This window comes from Rhinoraja longicauda, chromosome 14 (genome assembly GCF_053455715.1).
Source record: "Rhinoraja longicauda isolate Sanriku21f chromosome 14, sRhiLon1.1, whole genome shotgun sequence".
Taxonomy (NCBI): Eukaryota; Metazoa; Chordata; class Chondrichthyes; order Rajiformes; family Arhynchobatidae; genus Rhinoraja; species Rhinoraja longicauda.
Window position 1 is genome coordinate 34,703,019 of NC_135966.1, and position 22,807 is coordinate 34,725,825.

Below are 22,807 nucleotides of genomic sequence, written 5' to 3' on the forward strand. Positions count from 1 at the left end.
CATTCCGGGAATTAACCTAGTAAACCTACGCTGCACGCCCTCAGCTTTGTATCATTGCCAAGATTAAAGTTATTTTAGTCAACTGAAATCACTCACGATAGGCAAATTAGTCAGCACAATAAATAGGCCACTGGACGCTCAAATAACTGGCATCACCAAGCACCCTGGAAAAGGATATTCCATCTCTATCCGAATATCATCCAGTCGGTTCTTCAAATCATCTGTATCTTCCTCCGCGTGTTCATCAAAAACATTCAGCTGGACATTAAGTTCCTCGTTCTCAATTTTTCTCAGTTTCTAGAAAAAATTGTGAGAACATTATAGATTCCTCTATGTGCATGCGGACGCAACCAACTCTTTTGCGTTCCGGCCACCTCGTGTTCCAAATGGCCAGGATGTGACAACCCTTGGAAAATCAAATAGCAGCAAAATGAACACTCCAGTCATGTTACTTCTTCCTCAGTTTTCAGAAGCAATAAAAGTGAAACATCACTTGGAGTCAGATCCAATAGTATGTTGGTGGGATAGGACATTGGTCATTATTTCTTCCTAGTTTCTTGTCCGCTGTTCAATCACAACATTTTCGGGTAATTATACATTGAAAGATGTTTTTCAAAAACAGATACAGTATGGAAACAGGCCCTTCTGCCCATCAAGTCCATACCCATACACTAGTTCTATCCTGCACACTAAGGGCAATTTACAGAGGCTAATTGACCTTCAAACCTGCATGAGTTTGGAATGTGGGAGGAAACCGGAGAAAACCAATGCGGTCACAGGGAGAACGTACAAACTCCACACAGACAGCTCCCGAAGTCAGGATCGAACCCGGGTCTCTGGCGCTGGGAGGCATCAACTCTACCGCTGCGCCACTGTGCCACAAACATTGCCATTATTTTCCTTGTAATCAACTACAAACCGTTCTAACTCCCATTCCTGGCCACTCTCAGGCAGACTGAGGCCAGTCACACCCATAGTATCCAATGACAGGCCTAAGTTACATTTCTAATGCCGTTTCACAAAGAGCAACTAACTCAGCCCAGTGTCATCAGTTCAGTCGTTGAATTTTTCTAACTGCTTCAGATGTTCTTGACAAGTTCCCACTCTGCACCATCTGCTCATAAAATATACTGCTGGTATTGATCCTGTACATTCCACGTTAATTTTTTCCATCAACCTGCATTTGCTGACTTAGACCTGATCCCAGTTCCTCTGCGTTTCAATTTAACATGTCAACCAAGGTCGTCAATTCTCATCTAAGCTTTGTCGCTCCTGATCTCTTCAAGTCCTTCCAGCAATAGAATCAGTGACATACGGCATGGAAAGAAGCCCTTCAGTTCAACTCGTCCATGCCAATCAAGTTGCCCAATCAAGAGAGTCCCATTTGCCTGGACCTGGCCATATACCTCCAAACGTTTCCCATCCATGTACCTACCCAAGTATCTTCCAAATTTGGTCGCTGGTCAGTGTGGACTCAGTGAGCTGAAGAGCCCGTTTCCATACTATCTCTAAGAAACGGATCATTCAATGTATAATCATGAGAAAATGCTGTGGTTGAACAGTGGACATGAAACTAGGAAGAAATAATGGCCAATGTCCTGTCCCATCAACATACTTTCAAACCTGACTCCAAGTGGTGTTTCACTGTTCATGCTGTAATTGTACCTGTCACTACCAATCATTCCACCACTCTCTGAAAAAGTTGCCCCACAATTCCCTTTAAAATCTTTCCCCTCTCATTTTTGACCTGAGCCCATGAGGCCACAACTTCTCAAGCAGCACTGCACAAACATTTTGAGATTTGTGACTATTTAATTCAGTATTTCTGAAGTACCTACTGGACCATTAACATCTCTCATTTGAACTTATTTTCTTGACTCAGCATTTTTTCAACTTGCCCAAAATCACCTTTGGGTACAGTAGCTAAAACACCCAAGGAAAAGGAAATACTCACCGGCAAGATTTGATTGAGACCTAAACGCATGAACTCGCTCCGCAAGTGAATTCTGAAGTCAAGTTCTTCAGCAGGAATTATGAGGGCATTAATGAACTGCATGCACGCCACCTAACCAATGGGAGAATAATTACAAACCACTGTTAAATGAAAACTAATTGTTACTAAAAATCTAGTCCTGTTTGCAAAAACAAAATTAATGAAAGGAAATAGCATTGTAGATCAGATTTGACCGACACTGAGGCAGGACTGCTATTATATTGCTATACTGTAGTTAACTAGGAGAGAAAAGTAAAGAATTTCTCCTATTTTTTGCCATGCCATTAAAACTACAACTATTTTATTATTACTTTGCAACCAAATTCATCCCAAAACATTCAACCTACCGATCAAAAGGATAGTCAGAATAAAGGCACTGAAGAAAGTCAAGACAGATCACTAAGTTCAGGCTGAGCCTTCAATCCCTCTCCCCTGTGCCCCACATGGACTCACATCTATTTCCCCCCTACCCTGTCCTTACATTCCTTCCTCTTGCTTCACAATTCGCAACTCTTCAATCCACTTTTTGTCTTTTCATTTCTGGCCTTTGTGCAACCATCTGCCTACCAAAAAATACCCTCACCTGTATCCACCTATTACTTGCCAGGCTTTGTCCTTTTGTCCAACAGTACTTTTAAGGATGCTGGTATCAAGATTTTTGGCCTCCCATTCACCAATAAATAAACTGCTTCACCTGCATCCACCTAACACTTGCCAGACTTTGACCAACCCCCTCTCTTCCAGCATTCTTTCTTCCCACCCCCACCACAAAAAGTCTGAAGAAGGGTCCTGACCCAAAACGTCACCTATCCATGTTCTCCAGCAATGCTACCTGATCCGCTGAGTTACACCAGCACCTTGTCCTTTTTTTTGTAAGCAAGCATCTGCAGTTCCTTTTTTCCAGCAACAAATGATCCTGACCATATTTGTCAGACCAAAACCCATAAACACACCATTTATAACACCATTAAGCAAATCATTCTATCCTTATTAAAGTACCGACCCGGCTGGCATGGCACAGTCCAACCCAAGTAGAAACTGGTGAATCCTTTATAACATACACCCAAACCAAATTCAGCATACATGATTCATAAGTTCGAGGAACAGAATTAAACCATTTGGCCCATCAAATCTACTCTGCCATTCAATCAAGGCTGATTTATATTTCCCTCCAAAACCCCATTCTCCCCAGAACCACTGATAACCTTACTAATCAAAAATCTGTCAATCTCCACCTTAAAAATATCCATTGGCAGCCTCCACAGCCATCTGTGGCAATGAATTCCACAGATTCACTATCCTTTGATGAAAGAAATTCCTCCTCATCTTTCTGTATTCTCGACCACTTGAAAAAAATGCTAGCATTGTATTCAACTTCCTTACTACCAATTCGACTTGCAAATTAACTTTTTGGGAATCTTGCAGCAGCATTCCCAAGCCTCTTTGTACCTCTCATTTCTGAATTATCTCCACATATCGAAAATAGCCATTATTCCTAATAGCAAAATGCATGACTCCACACTTTGCAACGCTGTATTCCTTCTGCCACTTCTCAGCCCACTCTCCCAATCTGTCCACGTTCACCTGCTGAGTCATTGCTTTCTCTACACTAACTGCCTCGCCACCTATCTTTGTATAATCGACAAACTTGGCCACAAAGCTTTTAATTCCCTCATCCAAATCGTTGATATTCAGTGCCCTCCATAATGTTTGGGACGAAGACCATCATTTATTTATTTCCTCTGTACTCCACAATTTGAGATTTGTAATAGAAAAATATCAAGTGGTTAAAATGCACATTGTCAGATTTTATTAAAGGCCATTTTTATACATTTTGGTTTCACCATGTAGAAATTACAGCTGTGTTTATACATAGTCCCTCCATTTCAGGGCAACATAATGTTTGGGACACATGGCTTCACAGGCATTTGTAATTGCTTAGGTGTGCTTAATTGCCTCCTAAATGCGGGTATAAGAGGGCTCTCAGCATCTAGACTTTCCTCCAGTCTTTCCATCACCTTTGGAAACCTTTATCGCTGTTTATCAACATGAGGACCAAAGTTGTGCCAATGAAAATCAAAGAAGCCATTATGAGACCGAGAAACAAGAATAAAACTGCCAGAGACATCAGCCAAACTTTAGGCTTAACAAGATCAACTTTTTTGAACATCATTAAGAAGAAAGACCAAAGGACCGGAATTTCTCTGCAGATCAGACAGGGAATGGCCAAAACATCACTTGGAATCTGCAATTCCTGCTGACGATCCTGAAATTAAGCCAGACATTATTGTGACTGCCCTTGTCAAGGAACCATGGAACCCCACAAATTCTCTGATCACTTATTTTTCTTCATGGATGAAGTTGAAGATTGCAGTAGCTTGGTTTCTTAAGGTAAAGACAATACTCTTGCAGCAGACTCAGAAGAAAAAGGAAATTCAGGCTGCTGTGAGTAGCCCTGAAAAGGATCCTGACAAGCTGAAAGAAAAGGTTGAAAAGGAGATGCGAGTTTTTTAAGCATTACTCCGAGGACAATGCTTATGTCTGGAAGATCTTTCTCAGTCAGAAAGTCTTTCAGTCAAAGACAAAGACTTGAGCCAGAACTGTCAGCACTAGAAAGTGGTAAAACCGTCAAAGGACGCAGTCATTTATACAAACTGGATCTAAGACAGCAAGATGGACTTCTGAGAGTAGGAGGTCACCTGAATAGGCTAGCGATGCCTGAAGAAGCTAAACATCCTATTATTCTCACGAAGGACCTCCACATATCCACGTTTCTGTTACGACATATCCATGAACAACTCGGTCATGAAGGAAGAAATCATATGCTGGCTCATCTTCGTAAAAGGTATTAGATTATCAAGGCTAACTCCGCTGCAAGGAAAGTTATAATGGACTGCGTTGTGAGTAAACGGCAGCGGAGAAGAGTTGGGGAGCAAAAGATGACAGATTTGCCTCTAGTGAGAATTCGACCGGATGAACCGCCATTCACAGATGTAGGAGTTAACTACTTTGGTCCCAAAGAGGTTAAGAGAGGACAAAGTTTGGTTAAACGGTATGGTGTAATCTTCACCTGCATGGCTAGCAGAGCAGTACATCTCGAGGTTGCGTATCCACTTGATACAGACTCGTGCGTCAATGCATTACGAAGATTCATTTGTCGACGAGGTCAAGTTTCGTCTTTAAGATCAGATAATGGCACAAATTTCATTGGAGTGGAAAAAGAGTTGAGAGAAGCAGTCAGTAATTTGAAGCAAGACAAGATCCAGAAGGCGATGCTTCAGCAAGGAATAAAATGGCATTTTAACCCTCCGGCTGGATCTCATCACGGTGGTGTTCGGGAACGACTGATCCGCATGGTTCATAATGCGCTGCGTTCTGTTCTCAAACAACAAGTTTTGGACGACGAAGGACTGCAAACTTTAATGTGTGAAGTAGAAGCGATCCTAAATGATCAACCCATTACCAAGAATTCGGATGATGCGATGGCATTTACACCAAACCATCTTCTTCAGTTAAAAAACAAGCCAATATTGCCACCTGGACTGATTGTTAAGGAAGATTTGTACATCAGATACAAGGGAGAGATACAATATATGGCAAATCTTTTTTGGAAACGGTGGATACGAGAATATTTGCCTCTGATCCAAGAACGACAACGGTGGTCTCAGGTGAAAATAAGTTTTGCTACAGGTGACATTGTTCTGGTGGTCGATTCTACAGCACCACGTAGCTCCTGGCCAATGGGCAAAATATTGGAGACGATAAAAGACGCACATGGTTTCGTGCGTATAGTTTGGCTCCAGACTAAGAGCAACATCTTGGAAAGACCGATAACCAAGATATGTCTGCTACTTGAAGCTGATACACGAGTACAGCATGGACTGGTGATCATGAAGATTAAAGAATCACTATAGTAGATTACATGCCAATATATATAGTGCATACTTTTTGATTATGCATGAAGTTTTTATGGCTCCTTTTAATGTTTATTAGTAATTGTTGCGTTATACACTCATAACAATTAGGGGCCAGTGTGTAGGAACCATTTTGCGTTTATTAGTTATTTCAGTATATTAAAATTATTTGGTATCCTGCTGTATCAATTTGGACACTAAGAGGGAGGTTAATACTAAGTTTACGTATGGGCTGGGCGGAGCCAGAGAACGTCCAGCTCTGACGTATTTCTTCAGTTCACGGGAAGAAGCGGCTGATAGAAGACCAGCCAGAAGAAGAACCTGCTGATACAAATATCAGCAAGAAATATCTGCTGGAGATAAGATCTGGCAGTTTGTATAAGTCACGTAGGATATGGTAGGACATTAGATTTTTACCAGACTAATCAATAACAAGTCGATGACAAAAGATATGCAAATATGTTACATTGCAACTTCAAATAAACGACTAACTTCAAATGAAACGTGGAGATCTCTGTTGTTGATTGTTTGCGTTAAGAAAATATCGTTCCAACTATCCAACGTCAACTGCAGGTTTGGAGTTTGATAAGAAAGACGAGAAGCTGGCTGTAACACTGACAATGTGCACTTTAACCACATGTGATTTTTTCTATTATAAATCTCAAATTGTGGAGTACAGAGGCAAATAAAGAAATGATGGGTCGTTGTCCCAAACATTATGGAGGGCACTGTTCATCGTGAAGAGGAGCGACCCTAGCACTGACCCCTGCAGAACACTGCTCGTCACTGGCAGCTAACCAGAAAATGCTCCCTTTATTGCCTCTTTATCTGACATCCAGCTAACCTGCTATACATGCTAGTTTCTTCCCTCTGATACCATGGGCTCACATCTACTTTAGCAGCCTCACAGGCGGCACCTTGTCAAAAGTCTTCTGAAAATCTAGGTAAACCACATCTAGACTCTCCTTTGTCTATCCTGCTATTTGCTTCCTCATAGACTTCCAACATTGATTGCTTGACTTCAGGTTTAGGTTAGCTGGACAGGCTCAAGGGCACATGCTGAATCATATCTTAAGGGGATCCTTTTAGCTTAATCATTTCCTGAAACTCAGTCACCTCCAATTCTGTCATTACACATCAGCTATGTTCTGTAGCAAATGAAAAAAGAATTAGACCACATTAAAAGCAGCACTAAATTTGCATCAAAAACAGCATTTAGTTTCATACCAATTTCCATTTTGCCTCATAGGCCTTTTTGCAAGACTTACCTTCAGTGGTATACTTTGTACAGCCGTCAATCCATTCAATAGTGCTTTGAACCGTTCACAATCCTCCTGCTCTGCTTTCTCTGTTAAAGCTTCCAATACTTTCTCGTGCCTGGAATAGAACAGGGTGGTCAGAAATCGTTGTTCAGGAATCCCCAATCATTCCAGTTTCCAACATTCATTTGGTATAGCATATAATTTCATCATCCTTAACTTTCCCATATATGACCATAAAACTTTACTTAACCAGCCACCCTTTAAAAAAAAAGAGTTTTAAAATAATTCTGTGTAATGCTTTATGTATAAGGAAAAAATATTTAAAATCCAATTCATGGTTTGATTGCTGAAGATGATTTTATTCTATGAATGAAATGACGTGCAGAACTTAGATCCGATAGACCAAATCAGAGAGGACGACTCCCATAGAACATAGAAAGCTACAGCACAACAACAGGCCCTGTCTGTGCCAAACAAGATGCCAAGCCAACTAATCTCATCTGCCTACACACAATGGGGCAGAGAATTAAAATGAGTGTGATCGAGTGAGGTCTGGTCCAAAATTTTCCTGGAGACCTTTGTTTTAAATTAACAACTCATAATTTATCTACAACTACAAATCTGGAGTTAATATATCAGGATTCACCGTCAACCAATGGTCTTTGTTGAACAAGTATACAAAAGAAACTTCCTTTGACAGTTTCTTGCCAACAATAACAATCCATTTTTCCATTCACTGAAAGTGTGCCTAGATAGAATGAAAACTCAGATACTAATCAAAAAGCAAATGTGTATATCCATCTGATATTTCTTCCAGTTTCCCCAACTTTCATAGAAACTCATGACAAACTGATTTTCTTGTTCAATATAAATGTTTTAATGGTTCCTATTTTTACATATGTATTAAAGGTTGGGTGTTGCAATCTTCCAACATTATCCTCTAATACCAACTCCTTTCCTATTTACTTTACATTAACTGGATATAGCAGCCAGCAGAAAGTTAACAGGACATGAACACATGTGTAGTTCAATAGAAGTATGCACAATGGTACCGAGAAGCATAGGTGAATCTTTGTTGTTACATATTGAACACGGTTATTGCAATTATTGCTGATTTTAAAGTATATGCTTACATGTTGTCAGGATCCTGCAGGATACAGATGGCAGACAGGAGCCTGACAGCATCAATCATGATGGCTGGCGAACCAGGATCAACGACTTTCACCAACAACAGAACTCCATCTGCCGATTCCAACATCATTTTTATCCCATGCTGCAATTGAAAGGTTTGAGAAAAATCACACCAGCACACATGAACAGCAATGAAAAAGATTTAGCAAAAGCATCAGCAAGTGATAAACAGTTTTTAAATGAAAAGTCTGTATCAGAAGTCTGTACCACCGATATCCCAAACTCCGGCTGAACATTTAAATCATCTTTACATCACCCTTTTGTCTCCTTTTCATCTCTAAACTTCCTCACTTACTCCACTCATCTGCCAATCAACCCCACCCTCACCTGTATTCACCGAGCACTTCCCAGGCTTTTTCTGCCCACAGCTCTTTTCGAGTTTTCTCCCTTCTACTACAATTAGTTTGAAGAAGAGTCCCGGCCCAAAACGTCCATTCCCTCCACAGATGCTGCCTAACCCGCTGAGTTACTCTACTACTTTATGTTTTGCTTAATATTGTAGCATCTGCAGCTTCTTGCATCTCCTGTGTAACCATACATTGAAATCATTCAAGATTCACAAAGCAGCAGTGGAACTTGTTCTAGAGCACAGAAAGACTCGATTAGTTTGAAGCCAGTCAATAAAAAAGGCAATTATCAAGATATTACAGGGGTACAAAAAGAGCATGAAAGAAAGCTTGCGGGGAATATAAAAACAGACTCTAAAAGCTTCTTTAGATATGTAAAAAGGAAAAGATTATTGAAAACAATGTAGATGCCTTACAATCAGAGACAGGTGAATTTACAGTGCATTTAGAAAGTATTTAGACCCCTTCACTTTTTCCACATTTTGCTACGTTTCATCCTTATTTTAAAATGGATTAAAGTCATTTTTTAAAGTCATAAATGTACACACAATACCCCATAATAAAAAAGCGAAAACAGTGTTTAGAAATTTTTGCAAAGTAATTAAAAAGAAATAACTGAAATATCACATTTACATAAGTAATCAGACCCATTACTGTTTGTGTAAAAATTGTATCTGTGTGTCCTGTGCTTTTTGTTGTCTACTGCCGGACCCTGACGTGAGAGGACGCTGGCGTTGTTTATTCGCCGCTTTTCCGTTAGGATAGTTTGTCTGTTTGTTTTTATGTTGATTGTTTTTGTAAAGCGCTTTGAGCACCCGATAAGGCGCTATATAAAATAAATGCTTATTATTATTATTATTATTATTATTATTATTATTACCAATTACTTTGTTGAGGCACCTTTGGCAGCGATTACAGCCTCAAGTCTTCTTAGGTATGACGCTACAAGCTTGGCACACCTGTATTTGGGTAATTTCTCCCATTCTTCTCTGCAGATCCTCTCAAGCTCTGTCAGGTTGGATGGGGGACGTCAATGCACAGCTATTTTCAGGTCCCTCCAGAGATGTTCGATCGGGTTCAAGTCCGGGCTCTGGCTGAGCCACTCAAGGACATTCACAGACTTGTCACGAAGCCACTCCTGCGCAATCTTGGCTGTGTGCTTAGGGTCGTTGTCCTGTTGGAAGGTGAACCTCCACCTCAGTGTGAGGTCCAGAACGCTCTGGAGCAGGTTTTCATCAAGGATCTCTCTGTACTTTGCTCCGTTTATTTTTCCCTCGATCATGACTAGTCTCCCAGTTCCTGCCACTGAAAAACATCCCCAAGGCATGATACTGCCACCACCATGCTTCACCGTAGGTATGGTATTGGCCAGGTGATGAGCGGTGCTGCTTGGCATTCAGGCCAGAGTTCAATCTTGGTTTCATCAGACCAGAGAATCTTTTTCTCGTGGTCTGAGAGTCCTTTAGGCAAACTCCAAGCGGGCTGTCATGTGCCTTTTACTGAGGAGTGGCTTCCGTCTGGCCACTCTACTATAAAGGCCTGATTGGTGGAGTGCTGCAGATATAGTTGTCCTTCTGGAAGGTTCTCCCATCTTCACAGAGGAACTCTGGAATTCTGTCAGAGTGACCATCGGGTTCTTGGTCACTTCTCTGACCAAGGTCCTTCTCCCCCGATTGCTCAGTTTGGCCGGGCGGCCAGCTCTATGAAGAGTCCTGGTGATTCCAAAGTTCTTCCATTTAAGAATGACGGAGGACACTGTGCTCTTCTGGACCTGCAATGCTGCAGAAGTTGTTTCATACCCTTCCCCAGTTCTGTGTCTCGACACAATCCTGTCTCGGAGGTCTACGGACAATTCCTTCGTCTTCATGGCTTGGTTTTTGCTCTGACACGCACTGTCAACTGTGGGACTTTATATAGACAGGTGTGTGCCTTTCCAAATCATGTCCAATCAATTTATTTTACCACTGACAGACTCCAATCAAGTTGTAGAAACATCTCAAGGATAATCAATGGAAAAAGGATAAACATAAGCTCAATTTTGAGTGTCACAGCAAAGGGTCTGAATACTTATGTAAATGTGATATTTCAGTTATTTATTTTTAATTACTTTGCAAAAATTTCTAAACACTGGTTTTTGCTTTTTTATTATGGGGTATTGTGTTTAGATTGATGATAAAAAAATGAATTTAATCATTTTAAAATAACGCTGTAACGTAGTAAAATGTGGAAAAAATGAAGGGGTCTGAATACTTTCTGAATGTACTGTATAATGGGAAACAAGGAAATGGCAGAAAAGTTAAACGAGAACTTTGGTTCTGTCTTCACTAAGGAAGATACAAACAATCTCCCAGAAATACTAGGGAACAGAGGATCTAGTGGGAGGGAGGAACTGAGGGGAATCCACGTTAGTCAGGAAATGGTGTTAGGTAAACTGTTGGGACTGAAGGCAGATAAATCCCCAGGGCCTGATGGTCTGCATCCCAGAGTACTCAAAGAGGTGGCCCTAGATATCGTGGATGAATTGATGATAATTTTCCAATGTTCTCTCGACTCTGGCTCAGTTCCTGTGGACTGGAGGGTAGCCAATGTAACTCCACTTTTTTGAGAAAGGAGGGAGAGAGAAAACAGGGAATTATAGACCAGTTAGGCTTACATCAGTAGCGGGGAAGATGCTTGAGTTGATTATTAAAAATGTAATAGTAGCGCATTTACAAAGCAGTGACAGGATCGGTCAAAGTCAGCATGGATTTATGAAGGGAAAATCATGCTTGACTAATCTTCTGGAATTTTTTGAGCAACTAACAAGTAGAATGGATAAGGGAGAGCCAGAGGATGCAGTGTATCTGGACTTTCAAAAAAGCCTTTGTCAAGGTCCCACAAGAGATTAGTGTGCAAAATTAGAGCAAATGGTATTGGGGGTAGGGCATTGACATGGATAGAGAACTGGTTGGCAGACAGGAAGCAAAGAGTAGGAATTAACAGGTCCTTTTCAGAATGGCAGGCAGTGACTAGTGGGGTGCCGCAAGGTTCGGTGCTGGGACCCCAGTTTACAATATATATTAACGATTTAGGCAAGGGAATTAAATGTCATCCAAGTTTGCGGATGACACAAAGCTGGGTGGCAGTATGAGCTGTGATGAGGATGCTATGAGGCTGCAGGGTGACTTGGAAAGGTTGAATGAGTGGGTAGATGCATTGCAGATGCAGTCTAATGTGGATAAATATGAGGTTATCCACTTTGGTGGGAAGAATAGGAAGGAAGAGTATTATCTGAATGGTGTCAGATTAGGAAAAGGGGAGTTGCTACGAGACCTGGGTGTGCTTGTACATCAGTCATTGAAAATAAGCATGCAGGTACAGCAGGCAGTGAAGAAAACTAATGGCCTTCCTTGCGAGAGGATTTGAGTTTAGGAGCAAGGAGGTCCTACTGCAGTTGTACAGGGCCACGGTGAATTGCACCTGGAGTATTGTGTGCAATTTTAGTCTCCTAATTTGAGGAAGGACATTATTGCTATTGAGGTACTGCAGCGTAGGTTCACCAGGTTATTTCCCGGGATGGCGGGATTGACACATGATGAAAGAATGCATTGAGTGAACTTGTCTTGGTTCTTGGTCCTCCAAAATATTCCAAATGGAATTTAAACTGGAGGTGGAATGGTCTTCACTGGAATTTAGGATGAGAGGGGATCTTATAAAAACATATTAAATTCTTAAAGGTTTGGACAGGCTAGATGCAGGAAAAATATTCCCCATGTTGGGGGAGTCGAGAACCAGGAGTCACAGTTTAAGAATAAGGGGTAGGCCATTTAGGAATGAGATGAGGACTTTTTTTTCACCCAGAGAGTTGTGAATCTGTGGAATTCTCTGCCACAGAAGGCAGTGGAGGCCAAGTCACTGTATGTTTTCAAGAGAGACTCAGATTTAGTTCTTAGGGCTGAAGGAATCAGGGGAGATAGGGAAAAAGCAGGAACGGGGTATTGATTTTAGATGATCAGCCATGATCATATTGAATGGCGGTGCTGTCTTGAAGGGCTGAAGGGCCGAATGGCCTGCTCCTGCACCTATTTTTCTGTTTCTGCACAGAAGTGATTGAACCTTTCTAATCTGCCCTACCTCTCACTGTCACGGATATTTAGTGCCGTGCTCCCCTTATCCCTTAAATCAAAAAAATCTGTCAATGTCAAAGTTAATATTCACAATCGACATGTCTGATGGCAAACGTAGTACAGAACTCCAACATTTAAGAAACGTTTAGACAGGTACACGGATAGGATAGGTTTAGAGCGACATGGGCCAAGTCCAGGCTAGTGGATCCGGTGCAGATGGGGATGTTGGTCGGCGTGGGCAAGTCAGGCCAAAGGGCCTGTTTCCACACGGTATGACTATTTAATGACTTTGTCTCTCAAAATCTTCCTCACTTAACTCCTGAAACAGCTGGGTCTTTCTTTGACCATGCCCCCTGGGTTCACATTCCCCAGTGAGCAGAAAGTTTCTCTTTATCCAAGCATAATATCCTGGAAACTTCAACCACTCTTGAAACTTTGTATCATGCCTTCCCAATATTTAACCATTGCAATGCACAAAGCTTTCTATTAAATTCCTTCAAATCCAAGGTTACCCAGTTCATAATCTGAAGCAGCTGCTCATAGCCATGTCATAGTCATACAGTGTGTAAATAGGCCCTTTGGTCCAACTTGCCCATACCAACCACATGTTCCATCTATACTAGTCCCATCTGCCTGTGTTTGGCCCACAACCCTTTAAACCTGTCCTATCCATGTACCTGTCTAAATGTTTCTTAAACGTTGGGATAGTACCTGCCTCAAGTACCTCCTCCGTCAGCTCATTCCATATACTCACCATTCTTTGTGTGGAATAAATGCTGCATTCCCACATTAATCTTCATTCATTGCTCAGGTGAAGTAACAGCAGTTAATGAAGATCAATGTAGATCATATTAGATGATTTGCATCTCTAAATCAAATGATCATCGAAGACCTGCATGAATCTTACTATCTTAAACTATCTGCAGTCAGATTCAACAATTTCTACACTAATCCATTCCATGTTACTGATTCATTGGTGTTAAAAGTACTCACCTTGTTGTTCATGAAAGCTTTTAGGCACCTAATAATTTCGTGTTGAATCTTGTAGTTCACACTGCTAAAAAATGCAATAGTCACATAACAATAAATTGACAGTGCAATACTGTGTTTTGTTAAATTATGTTATCAAATTAACAAAAATAGGAAAGGCGATATTCAGCAAACTTTCCAAAAGATCACTTTAGACTTCAACACCCTCAGTCTGAATTCTGTATTGTCTAGCTAACACTAACATGCCCTGATGCTACGTCTCAATCCGAAATGTTGACAATTCCCCCCCTTCAACCCCCCCCCCCCCCCAACATATGACAGATGCTGCTCAACCCATTGGGTTTCCCCAACAGTTTGTTTCAGATTCTAGAATTCAGCATCTGTAGTCCCTTGTATCTGTTTTTTAATCCGAATATGCAACTATCTTTTTTGTTCTTCATCTTTTCCAAGTTTCTGCACTTAAAAACATGAATGAAATTTGCGAGTTTCCTATGGTCCTTGATGGTCTCCTATCTATCTATGCCTGTAATAATTTTGATAGCTCTACCCCATCTATGCCTCTCATAATTTTGATCGATCTTCGTGATCTATACCTCTTATAATTTGATAGATCTACCGCATCTATGCCTCTCATAATTTTATAAATGTCTATCACCTCTCTCCTCAGCCTCTGCTGCTCCATAGAAAACAATCAAAGATTGTCCTGCATCCCCTTATAGCTAATACCTTCCAATCTAGGCAGCATCCTGTAAATCCTGTAAATCTCTGCCTCTTCTCCAAAGCCACGTCCTTTCTGTAATGGGGCGACCAGAACTGCATACCATACTCTAATTGCGGCCCAACCAAAGTTTTGCAAAGCTGCAATGTGACTTCCTGACATCCTCAATTCCCTAACCGATGAAGACATGCATACCATACCACACACGCAGTTCACAAGTATGTTTGCAGGATTTCTATTGCTTTCAGTGGAGAAGGCTATTTGATCAGTATTTTCTATTATTTGCAGTCAAGGAGACAATAAATATCAGACCTTTTTATATTATTTTCAAATATTCCCAGCCATTAACATGTTTCTGAGGTACATTACCAGTTGGGGAAAAAAAGACAAAGTGCTGAGTACTTAGTGGGTCAGGCAAGAGGATTTGAGTATATGAGCAGGAAGGTTCTGCTGCAGTTGTACAGGGCCTTGGTGAGACCGCACCTGGAGTATTGTGTACAGTTTTGGTCTCCTAATCTGAGGAACGACATTCTAGCCTTAGAGGAAGTACAGAGAAGGTTCACCAGATTGATCCCTGGGATGGCAGGACTTTCATATGAAGAAAGACTGGATAGACTAGGCTTATACTCGCTGGAATTTAGAAGACTGAGGGGGGGATCTTATTGAAACATATAAAATTCTTAAGGGGTTGGAGAGGCTAGATGCGGGAAGATTGTTCCCGATGTTGGGGAAGTCCAGAACCAGGGGTCACAGCTTAAGGATAAGGGGGAAGTCTTTTAGGACCGAGATGAGAAAACATTTCTTCACACAGAGAGTGGTGAGTCTGTGGAATTCTCTGCCACAGAAGGTAGTTGAGGCCAGTTCATTGGCTATATTTAAGAGGGAGTTAGATGTGGCCCTTGTGGCTAAAGGGATCAGGGGGTATGGAGAGAAGGCAGGTACAGGTTACTGAGCTGGATGATCAGCCATGATCATATTGAATGGCGGTGCAGGCTCGAAGGGCCGAATGGCCTACTCCTGCACCTATTTTCTATGTTTCTATGTTTCTATTTCTGGAGAACATGGATCTGGAGAACGTGGATGGATGATGTTTTTTGGTCAGGACCCTTCGGATTCAGGTTGGGTTTACCAGTTGGAAAACCCAACAGATTGAAAGTGACCCAATTCAGGAATTTAAGATACATTAAAATAAATTACAAGTAGATATTTAATTTTAGGTTACCCAATTGTGTTCAAATCAATTCAATGAAAATTATTGCTTTACCTTGAAAGAACCATTTGTTCATCTTGCAATCCTTTTAGGATTTCCAACAGTCCTGCTAGTCCTTCTGCGCCAAAGTTCTGCACCCAACTGTTTAAAAAAAAAATTTAAAAATCATGTTTACCTGACAGAGTATCTCTCAAATAACAATGATATAGTTCCTATGCACGGATGTCTTTGAACCAATCAATTCAATGGATTTATTTGCCTTTTTGTTCTATCCTTATCCAGAACTGAATGACAAATATGTCATACTTTCTTTGGGATTTCCATCATAAATTCAAAACAGATTTGGCAAGGTACGATATTTTGCATAAGAAATAATGACCTAATCAATATGAGCTCTACAAAATTGTGAATGGTCCATCTCAGAATGCACAACATTTAATGGTTTTCGGGGGATGCAGGGGTTAGTGCAAACAGCCAGACATCTTGAGTTTCTTTTGGTGCAGGTGTTGCCTTCTATTGATAAAGCACTGAAAGACATGAAGAATGTCTGATAACAGCAAGACTGCAACTGAAACTTTTGGAGTTCTTTACTTCAGAGAGTTGTAATACTCAGTCACTGAGTATCGTCAAGGCTGACACCAAGGCTGATATTTGAACTTTACAATAATCAGACAATATGGATAGAGGTTGTGAAAGAAAGTGAATGGCAAACAAGATCAGTCATGATTTGTCTCAATCTTAGAATAGGTGTGAAGGACCATGTGGCTTAATTTTGTGTTTCTTTTGTTTTATTGGCACAGATGGAAGTCTAAGTTTTTTATTTGAAGCCTAGTTCTAAACTGTACAATTATACATTAATAGCGAAAGGGGAATGAAACCTATTGATCCTCAACAAGTTAATAGCAAAATAGATTTGTTTCAGCTTAGTTTAGTTTAGAGATATAGACAGCTTTGGCCAACCGCATCCACGCTGACTATCTATCACCCTTTCACACTAGTTCTATGTTATCCAACTTTCTCATCCATTTCCCACACACTAGGGAGCAATTTACAGTGAGTAAACTAGCTTATAAATCCATAAATCTTTGGGATGTGGAAGGAAACATTAGCACCTGGAGGAAACCCACACTGTCACAGGGAGAATGGGCGGCACGGTGGCGCAGCGGTAGAGTTGCTGCCTTACAGTGAATGCAGCGCCGGAGACTCAGGTTCGATCCTGACTACGGGCGCCGTCTGTAAGGAGTTTGTACGTTCTCCCCGTAACCTGCGAGGGTTTTCTCCGAGATCTTCGGTTTCCTCCTACACTCCAAAGACGTACAGGTTTGTAGGTTAATTGACTGGGTAATAAGTAAAAATTGTCCCTAGTGGGTGTAGGATAGTGTTGGTGCGCAGGGATTGCTGGGCGGCGCAGACCCGGTGGGCCGAAGGGCCTGTTTCTGCGCTGTATCTCTAAATCTAAAAAAAATCTAAAAAGAACATGCAAACTCCACACAGTCACCACCCGAGATCAGGATCGAACCAGGGTATCTGGCACTGTGAGGCAGCAGATCTACCAGGTGGGCCAAAGTTTTTGTTTCATTAACAAAGATGTAAAAGTATGTGGACCACATCTACCGGACACACTCTCCACTTGGTATTGCACACATAATGAGGCACAATAGTTCCAATACCTTGTGTAGGAAGGAACTGAAATGTTGGTTTATATCGGAGATAGATAAAATGCTGGAGTCACTCCGCGGGTCAGGCAGTATCTATGGAGAAAAGGAATAGGTAACGTTTCGGGTCGGAATCCTTCTACAGCTGAAGGGTTCCTTTAGTGAAATATTGCCTGTTGCTTTTCTCAAGAGATACTGCCAGACCTGCTGAGTTAATCCAGCATTTTGTATCTATCTTCAGTTCCAATACTTTGACCGGAACCCATAATGTAACAAGTGTTTTTGACTGACATGAAAATCAGCGATATTAATGAAGTATCGAAGGAGAAGGTAAATAAAAAGGTCCAACATTGTTTATGCTGAAGAACTAAAGGCAACATTTAATAAGTGTATCATTCATCACAGCATGAAGAAATGCAACTAGATGCATGCATTGAGATCAGCCAATCTTATGCACTATAAAATTCAGCAGCTTAGTGGAGTCATCAAACTCGTTTTCAGGATTGGAATATCTAAACTTGTTTTTCTTCTAAATAGATCAAACTCCTATTCATGCCTCGGAATCCAGATTTGAACTGGATCTGACATTGTTACAATCCTGCCATCTCCATGCCGGTGAAAACATGTAATTTCTATTACCTGACTGGGTTATTGCTGAGAGAAACTCGCAAGGACTCCAAACAACTGAGCAACTGCTGTTCTCGTATTCCTGACTTCAAGTCTTGAATGTACATCACTGCTGACCTCGAACTTTCCTTCTTATTTTGCCCCTACAAAAGATTGGGGGAAATGAAAAAGAAATTCAGATGAGAAAAATGTGATAATCTCTACTCACTCCTTGCCCGTGTCTCATTTGAACCTCTGAAAAAAGAGCGTCAAAAACACGGCCATGATGTTTGCAACCAAACCAAACACTGTCATCCATCACCTATGCTTGATAACTTGCAGTGACCCTTGGCAATGCCTTAGTTTAAATGTCCTCATCTTTGCTTTGAAATGCCATTCAGGACTTGCCTCTCACAGAATGTTATTCTGGCCAATGATTCCTCAAGATAGTCACGCTCTTCCATTCCTTGCGTCTTTCTTACCCCACAATTAAATTAGTCCATCAACAGTGAACTTGGCTTCTGCAGCTAGCCTCCAAGGACTGAAAGTAATGCCCCAAACTGCTCTGTACTGTACTTTTCAATCTGCTCTAGAATTCTAATTTCGGGTCACTGGCCACTACATCACCTTATGTGGCTCAGCTTGAGGTTTCGCTTGATAACACCTCGTTGAATTACTTCGGCACATTTCACTATTGTGCTTTGTTAAGAGAACAATGTAAATGAAAGATGCACTTACTGATTTGTTAACGAAGTAAAGTATTACTCACTTTATAATTATAAAGCTGCAAGTACACAAGGAAGTAAGATTTAAGAGCAGCCTTCAACTGCTTAGGAAGGAACTGCAAATGCTGGTTTATATCAAAGATAGACACAAAATGGGGAGTAACTCAGTGGGTCAAAATGCTGGAGTAACTCAGCAGAAAAGGAATGGGTGCCAGAGATGCTGCCTAACTTGATGCGTATTGTGTTCAGTTCCGGAACCTGGTTGTAGGATAGATGTTCTCAAGCTGCAGAGGGTATACAGAAGATTATGAGGATGTTGCCAGGACTAGAGGGTCTGAGCTGTAGGGAGAGGTTGAGTCGGCTAGGACTCTGTTCCTTGGAGCGTAGGAGGATGAGGGGGTGATCTTATAGAGGTGTATAAATCATGAGAGGAATATATCGTGTCTCTTGCCCAGAGTAGGTGAATCGAGGACCAGAGGACATAGGTTTAAGGTGAAGGGGGAAAGATTTAATTCAAATCTGAGGGGTAACCTTTTCACACAAAGGGTATTGGGTGTATGGAACAAATTGCCAGAGATGGGTAGTCGAGGCAGGGACTATCCCAATGTTTAAGAAACAGTTAAACAGGTACATGGACAGATTTGGAGTGATATGGGCCAAACACTGCAGGTGGGACTAGTGTAGGTGGAACATGTTGGCCAGTGTGCGCAAGTTGGGCCAAAGGGCCTGTTACCACACTGTATGACTGTGCCCAGCTGCGTTACTCCAACATTTCATGTCTACCCTCATAACTCCTCCTCTATTCAATGTCACACTAATCAGACCTTAAATCCCATTCCTGCACGGTCTACACAACCCTTAATTCCTCTGCAGTTCAAAAAATTATATTGGCTCAGAATATACTTAATAACACCACTCACTCACTCTACTGTTATAAACACAGCACTGACTGGCTATGCTAAAAATCAATTAAATTGACTTCCATTAAATATTCTTTAATCATGTTGCAAAACCTCAGTGCATAGCTAAGTGATTAAGGATCAGTCCACTTAACTCCTGGATACTAAATTGCTACATTATTGTCACATGCACAGAGATACTATGAAAATCTTTATTTTGCATACTATCCAGGCAAATCATACCATACATGAATCCATCAAGTACATCAGTACATCACCCATGTCAGACTCCTATAGATTGACTATACTCTGCCTTCAACATCAGAATCTCAACCCAACTCATCTCAAAACTGCTGGACCAAGACTCCGCACCACACCCACCGCCACCCCCTCCAATCCCCAGGTTCTCGGGTTCCTGACCTGCAGACCACAATCAGTAAACACAGGTGATAAAACATCCTCCACGTTAAATTTCGACACCGGTGCCCCACAAGGCTGTGTGCTCAGCCACTACTGAATGTGCTCATGACTGTGCAATTCTGAATTGCACAGAAATGTGCTGATTATGCTCCAACTCCATTATAAATTTGCAGTTGACACCACTATGCCGGATCACCAACAGGAAGGAGATATACAACTTAGTAGCATGGTGCCAAGACAACAACCTCTCTTGGGTCAGGACCATTTCTCAGACTGTCTTAGGCACTTAAAAGTCCACTTCGCTGTTAAAAACTTCGCTGACGAACTAAGTTAGGTTCGCACCACATTTGGTCCATTAAGAATGCAACAGGTCTCATGAAAAGCAATCCAGTTCGTGTACTCACCTGCTTTTCCCCTATTTGAAAGTTACTATCGAAGGTGTAACCATTGCACCTTCCAGCCATGGTTCAAATTCCAATAAATCACTGTAGGTTGGATATAACTATCAAGTTTAACTTCACAATAAAAATAAGTACGTTGGAGAGGTGGTCAAAAATTGAATCACTGTGCAGTGAAAAGAACAAATCCCAAAGAACACCATAGCTTGGTTAAAATCTGGAAGTCCAAAGAATCCACAAAACAATTGCAGCAGCAACAATGAACAATAGAACACTCACAGCATGGGAAGTGTGAAGGTACTGCGAAACCATTTCTCTCTTTATCGATAAATCTTTGTTTCTCAATGGCTTTTGTTTCTCTTCATTCAAATTCATGTCAAGCTATTAAAAGATAAGGACAGACATCATAAATTTTCTTTGTAAATGAAAATGAACAGAAAAGATTTTGCTGTCACAAACAGTATTCCTGGCAACCTTAATTCATAATGTCGTCCCTCATTCACTTCAGGTCTACAAAGACCAACACCTGCTCAGGATACGACACTTCTGAAGAAGGGTCTTGACCCGAAACGTCACCCATTCCTTCTCTCCAGAGATGCTGCCCGACCCGCTGAGTTACTCCAGTTTTTTGTGTTTATCTTAGGACACTTTTTGAATGATTTATTGAAAGATACAGCACTGAAACAGGCCCTTCGGTCCACTCGATCACCTGTTCGTATGAGTTCTAATTCTATGTTATCCCACTTTCACATTTACTCTGTACAACCAAAAAAGTTGACAAAAACAATTGTCCCAAGGATGCTGAACCTATCTATTAACTGATACATAATTTAAAAGGAACCTTAAAAGGGCCATTTCATCACACAGTGGATGATGCAAATATGGAACAAGCTGCTAGAGAAAGTGATAGGCGTGGCACAACCCCAATGTTTAAAACATATCTGGACAGATGCCTATATAAAAGGAAAATGCAGAGTGATATGGGCCAGATGTGGGCAAAAGGGACCAGCTGAGGTGGGCATACTCGTCAGAATGGACGAGTTGGGCCGAATGGCCTGCTTCCATGCTGTACTACGTTATGACTCAATGCAACAATGTCCAAACGCACAGAGTAAACAAACCAAAGGGAATATGAAGATGAGGTAAAAGGGAATACAGGAGATATTGCAAAAGACTCTCGGAAGAATGGGAACAGAAGTTCTAGAGGGGAAAAGAAATTAAGGGCAGGGCCAATTGTGACCGATGTGAGAGGGGAGGTAAATACAGAAGTTAAAGTGTTGTACTTAAATGCGCGTAGTATAAAAAATAAAGTGGATGAGCTTGAGGCTCAGTTAGTCATGGGCAAGTATGATGTTGTAGGGATCACTGAGACATGGCTACAAGAGGACCAGGGCTGGGAACTGAATATTCAGGGGTACACAACGTATAGAAAAGACAGACAGGTGGGCAGAGGGGGTGGGGTTGCTCTGATGGTAAGGAATGATATTCATTCCCTTGCAAGGGGTGACATAGAATCAGGAGATGTTGAATCAGTATGGATAGAAATGAGAAATTGTAAGGGTAAAAAGACCCTAATGGGAGTTATCTATAGGCCCCCAAACAGTAGCCTCGACATCGGGTGCAAGTTGAATCAGGAGATAAAATTAGCGTGTCAAAAATGTAATGCTACGGTGGTTATGGGAGATTTCAACATGCAGGTAGACTGGGAAAATCAGGTTGGAAATGGACCCCAGGAAAGAGAATTTGTAGAGTGCCTTCGAGATGGATTCTTAGAACAGCTTGTACTGGAGCCGACCAGGGAGAAGGCAATTCTGGATTTAGTGTTGTGTAATGATCCTGATCTGATAAGGGGACTAGAGGTAAAAGAGCCATTAGGAGGCAGTGATCACAACATGATAAGTTTTACTCTGCAAATGGAAAGGCAGAAGGGAAAATCGGAAGTGTCGGTATTACAGTATAGCAAAGGGGATTACAGAGGCATGAGGCAGGAGCTGGCCAAAATTGACTGGAAGGAGGCCCTAGCAGGGAAGACGGTAGAACAGCAATGGCTGGTATTCCTGGGAATAATGCAGAGGTTGCAGGATCAATTTATTCCAAAGAGGTGGAAAGACTCTAAGGGGAGTAAGAGACACCTGTGGCTGACAAGGGAAGTCAGGGACAGCATAAAAATTAAGGAGAGGAAGTATAACATAGCAAAGAAGAGTGGGAAGACAGAGGATTGGGACTCTTTTAAAGAGCAACAAAAGTTAACTAAAAAGGCAATACGGGGAGAAAAGATGAGGTACGAGGGTAAACTAGCCAATAATATAAAGGAGGATAGCAAAAGTTTTTTTAGGTATGTGAAGAGGAAAAAAATAGTCAAGGCAAATGTGG

At 41.3% G+C, this 22,807-nt stretch overlaps 1 protein-coding gene across 1 annotated transcript in view; it reads right to left on the reverse strand.

The window, feature by feature from the left end:
- Positions 1 to 138: 138 nt before the first annotated feature.
- LOC144599770 (protein diaphanous homolog 1-like) overlaps positions 139 to 22,807 on the reverse strand; it is an 83,713-nt gene continuing 61,044 nt past the window's right edge. The window contains exons 4-11 of the mRNA XM_078411007.1: positions 20,714 to 20,815; positions 18,026 to 18,156; positions 15,786 to 15,872; positions 13,807 to 13,870; positions 8,303 to 8,442; positions 7,176 to 7,284; positions 1,955 to 2,065; positions 139 to 297 (exon numbers count right to left, since the gene is read on the reverse strand). Coding sequence (XP_078267133.1) covers positions 139 to 297; positions 1,955 to 2,065; positions 7,176 to 7,284; positions 8,303 to 8,442; positions 13,807 to 13,870; positions 15,786 to 15,872; positions 18,026 to 18,156; positions 20,714 to 20,815 — 903 coding nt within the window. The remainder of the gene's footprint in view (positions 298 to 1,954; positions 2,066 to 7,175; positions 7,285 to 8,302; positions 8,443 to 13,806; positions 13,871 to 15,785; positions 15,873 to 18,025; positions 18,157 to 20,713; positions 20,816 to 22,807) is intronic.